This window comes from Sphaeroforma arctica, assembly GCF_001186125.1.
Source record: "Sphaeroforma arctica JP610 unplaced genomic scaffold supercont1.1804, whole genome shotgun sequence".
NCBI classification, from domain to species: Eukaryota; class Ichthyosporea; order Ichthyophonida; genus Sphaeroforma; species Sphaeroforma arctica.
Window position 1 is genome coordinate 5599 of NW_014038754.1, and position 5570 is coordinate 11168.

The following is a 5570-nucleotide window of genomic DNA, read 5'->3' on the forward strand; positions in this document are numbered from 1 at the left end:
TCACACATATATATAGGTGTGTGTGTATAAGTGTATATATATGTGTGTGTGTGTGTTTTGTGTGTGCAGAGGATACACTAGTAGCTAATTTTGTGCGTAATTGCCCTGTTGTAGCTGTTTTGATAATCAGTTCCAAGGCATAATGTGATGCCATAGTTACACTCAAAGTGAAAGTTAGTTCATATCTTTATGGAATGCTAAGACAGACTTTTTTTTTACATTTGGTTTATTAGTTTTACAGATCACCGGCTTTATCGTTTGTATGCTTCTATCTTAGTCGGCATTGAATCAGGAGATGCCTGTCAGACTGTATCGGCGAAAAAAAAACTTAGTGCATGTAAAAATGCTCAGGGGACTATACTGAATACACTGATCAAAAATTAAGTTTTATTCAATTATTTTAGTGGGTATTCCTATGTAGGCTAATGTTTCGATGGCCGAATGTTCTACTAGGCATACTGGGACGCATTTGTTTGTATCACATCAGTTATGATAAAAGTATATGCTCGCCGCCACCACAAAACAGGAGGAAGAGGAAGGGTCGGTATACCTCACACTAGTCGTACCTGCTTACAATGAAGAAGACCGTATGCCAGCCATGCTGAAAGAAACTATAGAGTATCTAAGCAAGCGTCAGAAAAAGTACAAGTCGTTCACATACGAGTTTGTCATCGTTGACGACGGCAGCAAGGACAAAACATACGAGGTATGTGTCTTTCTCAATAGATTTCGGATGAGAGAGAAAACATATGAGGTTCGAATCATTTTGTCAGCATAGTACCGATCTGCTGTAAAGCTAAGGGCTTACGCCTATACACAATGAATAACACAGTTGCTCTGAGCTTCAGCGCAATTCCCTCAGAACTTTGTGCCTACTCTTGAGACGTATACCGCACCCTCATTTTCTTCTGTGCACATCTACGTCGTCATAACTCTACTATAACATCACAGCCATACTATGATGACAGTCTCGTCATTTGACACTTATGGCCAACTCTAGCTTGCCTAGCTTACTTAGACCGTTTAACCATCTCTGACCAACTCTTATGTTTCTTTGTTTCTTGCACTCTATACAGATTGCCATGAACGAATCTGAAAAGTATGGAGACGACGTTGTGAGGGTTCTCAAATTCGAGAAGAATCGAGGGAAAGGTGGTGCCGTGCGCCTGGTGAGTTGAGCTGCATTTGTGTGTGTGTGGCTTACATCTCCATCACCTTCAGTCGCTGACCAATTTGCGCATCACTTCCAAGCTCTCAAGCTGTCTTTAGTTTGTACATAGTTTTTGTCACCATCACTTCCAGACATTCAAGTATCTGAGCTGCTCGCCTATAGTGTATGTCTTATGTCTCCATCATATCCGAGCGCTTATGCGCCTGATCGCCTTTACACTATATGTGTTTATATCTGCAGCGCGCAAGTCGTGTAAGTATTGCAGCTGCGCTTATGACGGATATGGTTGATGTCTTGACCACTTTCAACTGTTGGAGTGCTTTAGTCATGCATGGTTTGTGTCCTCATCCTTCCGATCTTCTGAACAGGATACTCGAGAGGCAGAATATGGGTACCACTTCCTTCCCCCCCCCCCCCCAACACACACACTAGATTAATTTGTGATTATAGGGCGCTCTGGTCGTTAGATTTAAATACCTTCAAGCAAATGGCTTTTTTATTTATGCCTCATGATACGATATGTGCTGTCAGGGTATGGAAGTGGCGCGTGGCAAGTACATTCTAATGGTAGACGCCGATGCCGCCACAGATATCAATGACCTGGACCGAGTGGAAGATAAGCTTAAAGGTGGGTGAGGGTCACAAGAAAAAATCTGCGTTTATATACCGTGCGTCTCTGTCTGATGTACCTATCCATTTTTCTTTCTGTTGCTGTTTGTAGCGTTGGCGTAGACCTCGGGGTTGGACTTGTGTGCTCATGCTGAACCTTTAGTGAGTTTCTAACGGTGTTATCACGGATTTGTGTTATATATTCTCACAGTGGTTTATTTGCGTGTGCGCGTTCTTGCTAGGTGGTTGGTGTTGATAGGGGTGCTAATATAAAACTTGTGACTGCGTTTCTAGATTTTATATAATTAGGCATGATAGCCAAGTGTCGGTAGAGGAATCGGGTTGTTTCGAGGAGCGCGATTGATCGGTTCCCTCACTCTATATCATATCACCAACTATCCTGCATTAGTAGTACACACGCATCGTTATGCAATCGGAGCTGATCTTAATTTGATTTTCTGTGCAGAGATCGAACGAGACGGTTACGGCATTGTCGTAGGTAGCAGGGCCCATATGGCCGAGGATGAGAGTCCGGCTGCACAGGTATGTTTTTCAAGAAGATAGTTTACCTCGACCTCTATGTTAGAGCAAGTCAGCGGTGAACTTTTGTTGAGAGTGAATTCAGCTAGTCGATATGTGGGCGGAGCGCAATAAAAGTTGATGTCCCTGCGCCTCTCATGTTATTGCGAGTAGTGATGAAAAATTCTTTCAGAGTGGAAATGGCAAGTCGATATGTGGGTGAGGTAGCGTAGGGAGATTATTGTACATTTCCGTTTGTTCAACTGCTGTGAAATAGTGAGAATCACAAAATTTATAGGGCTTAGCTGATAAGGAAGTCCATACCGATGAAGTTATTGTATTCGAGGCGCATAGGTAAGTGTGGCATGAGTGCAGCTCTGAAACTCTCCACGTAATGTCGATCAATCTTGAATCCCCTCCGACTTAGAGTTTTGCACGCCTCATCGAGACATGGAGTGTTGCGGGCCTCATCGAGTATCCATGTGCGTGATGAAGTCGTACCGTGGGGTCTTTCTGACATTTGCTTCTGTGCCCTTCATACTTCATTTGTTATCTCGACAACTCGAAACCGTATACCAGGCGTACGCTCAAAAAAAAATACACATCGCAATGGTTCGATCGTTCATTTCATAGATGACATTCGCGGTGAATGTTTTTTTATGATTGGACATCGTCATTCAGTCCAGCATAACTGTACTCACTTTCTAGCCTTCTTACCTAAAACGTGATCATGCATTCTTAAATACTATTGCCTTGACTACGCCCTGCGTGAAGTACCATTTGCCTGCATACGCTAAACCTGTAACACCTTTGCCACTCCCAGCGGTCAGCCTTCCGTCGCTTTCTCCAGAAAGGCTTCCACTTCCTAGTACAGTTCCTCGGTGGTGTCAAGGGAATCCACGATACACAGTGCGGGTTCAAGCTGTTCACCCGCAAATCGGCAGCCGATGTGACCCGTGTGCTTCATTTGGAGCGTTGGTGTTTTGATGTGGAGGCTCTGTACATTGGACAGTGTCTGAATATGCCCCTGGCAGAGGTGTGTGGTCGTTTGGGGTTGTTTTTTTTTTGGTTCTTGAATGATTAGTACTGTCACCACAAGTGTGGATGTAGTCAGTATTGGGTATTCGCTTCTCACAGGGCCGCTGTAGGATGATGTTCGGTCTGTAGTATGGCTTTGAGGGTTATGTCTGAATGGGTGGTGTCTACCACCCGACTACAGATTAAAATCTGTAAGATAATATTCTGCAACGCGCCAGTATTCAGCTCGTATCTCGAATCTTAGAACAGCTGTACGGAGGACATCAGTTGCCAGTACAAGCCCCAAACACACTGTTATGTTCACGGATACACAATCACCCCACTGATTGCGCTCTAAATCTATGCACCAGGTCGCTGTCAATTGGCAAGAGATCGATGGGTCTAAACTCGATCCTACGCAGGCTATGATTGAGATGTTCAAGGACTTGGTGACAATCAAAACATACTACACTCTGGGCATCTGGTCCATCCCAAAAGAGACCCTCGCCCATAAGCGCAAAGTAGAATAGTCCCAAGTATCAATAGCATATATTAACCATAGAATACGCAAGGAATGTGGCACTTCGATCCCTCAATCGTGCGCGCACTTATTAGTTATAAATCTAAAAGAGGGTGAATTAAAGTCATGTTTCGGCCACGTATAAATATCCCCGTGTACGCTTCCACAGTAACAATTACGCGCCATCGGGCTTTCACCCCTTAATATTGAGGGCTTCGAGCGTACTGCCCGCTATACGCTTGCTGATGCGCATGCAAGCCATTTCTATCCGCATGTCCTCTATCAAGAGTACGGTCTAGTACCTTGGAACCAGGCCTAAAGGTTGTTTGCTCCAATGCTGTCCATCGAAAAAAACACAATTTCCACTGCCTCAGTGATTTTGAGATGCAAGAGATTGTCATAGTTCGAGACCTGATGTGAAGTTCTCTTCTCATTCTTCATGTTCTCCTTTATCGTCACACCGATATTAAATATCAGCGCACCTCCTTCTATTCACATGCCACTACTACTGCCCTCGTACGTTGGCTCCAGGGCTTCTGCATCTCGCTTAGCCTTGAGAGGGTTCATGTATTCTTTATATCTTTTTCTGGCCTCCTTCTGCTCTGCTTTACTCAATCGCCTGCCATCGGTACCGTACTTCCAGTGCCCGCTTTGATAATCGGCTCCGGTAGTTTCTCGTTCAATAAACTCGAACCACCGCACATAATGATAGTGACCACCGTGTTGACCTTGAATCCATTGTTTAGTTTGACACTGCGATAGAAGAATAACGTGGATAAGGACAAAAGACAACTGCAGGACAATTCTCGATGGGAGTCCTATGAGGGCTTGTAGGCTCGTACACGGGTAGATAACAACCAGCAAGATAAACTAGAAAGTTCAACTACGTACCAGGTGGACGCTAATGTTTGCTTGTGTGAAGGGGAAGAGTACTTCACAAGGAAGGGATTCCCAAATATCTGCAGATTTCCAGCTGTGGAACATTTTCTTGCAATGCTCCAGTACAGCCTCCAAGAAGACATCAAACTGCGGTCGCAGATTTCTGCGGTCCAGCATCGCAGCCAAATGGTCAGACGGCGCTTTCCCTAAGGGCAGATAACGATATATGGATTTTAGAAAGCCTGCCCTGATGAACATTTCATAAGATAGAGAGGACTCCACGGATATCAGCAGTCATAATTGGGTTTGTAGAAGGCCGCAATTGAATCGCTCCTGTGGGAGGGATTATATGAAGTCCTCTTTCTCAAAAAATCACGCGCCAGCATGCACGAATTGGCAATCCCCCAGCTAGTAAACTAGCGCTTATACCCACAAAATAGGTTCGGCACATTGAATCGTCGTTCTCGAATTCATCACTTACGATGAGGTGGATTGATTGTACAAGCAGATGCAAAGGTGCACCACAGTGTGCGCATCCGCAAAAATTGTTGTACTCGCACACACACTTTAGTTCAGCAGAAGGTCGTGGTGTTAACATACTTCGAATGCGTGACGCGAACCCGTTGCACTTCATAGCTGTGACCCCCAAAGGTAGATACTTCTTCTTCCCTATTTTATATCTTAAACATTTAAACACAGCCAGTCAACACTTTCTCTCAAAAACAACTCCACACTACAACAGCGTAGTAAACTGCACATTTAAACGAGAGTGCAAACCAAAAAAAGGCATGTACATATATACTTATGTATATTCATGTATACATTTGTATATCTATAAATATGAATATATATATA

At 44.0% G+C, this 5570-nt stretch overlaps 2 protein-coding genes across 2 annotated transcripts; one reads left to right on the forward strand and one right to left on the reverse strand.

The window, feature by feature from the left end:
* Nucleotides 1-502: 502 nt before the first annotated feature.
* SARC_11644 (dolichyl-phosphate beta-glucosyltransferase) lies at nt 503-3846 on the forward strand (the record flags this gene model as incomplete). Its single annotated transcript, XM_014294263.1, has 6 exons — nt 503-706; nt 1077-1169; nt 1703-1799; nt 2247-2323; nt 3123-3335; nt 3688-3846. 6 exons carry the CDS (start codon nt 503-505, stop codon nt 3844-3846), a joined length of 843 nt encoding a protein of 280 aa, XP_014149738.1.
* Nucleotides 3847-4328: 482 nt separating this feature from the next.
* On the reverse strand, nt 4329-4921 carry SARC_11645 (hypothetical protein; the record flags this gene model as incomplete). Its single annotated transcript, XM_014294264.1, has 2 exons — nt 4329-4589; nt 4728-4921. Coding segments are annotated over 2 exons (455 nt in total), but the record flags the coding sequence as incomplete, so codon positions are not given.
* Nucleotides 4922-5570: the final 649 nt, after the last annotated feature.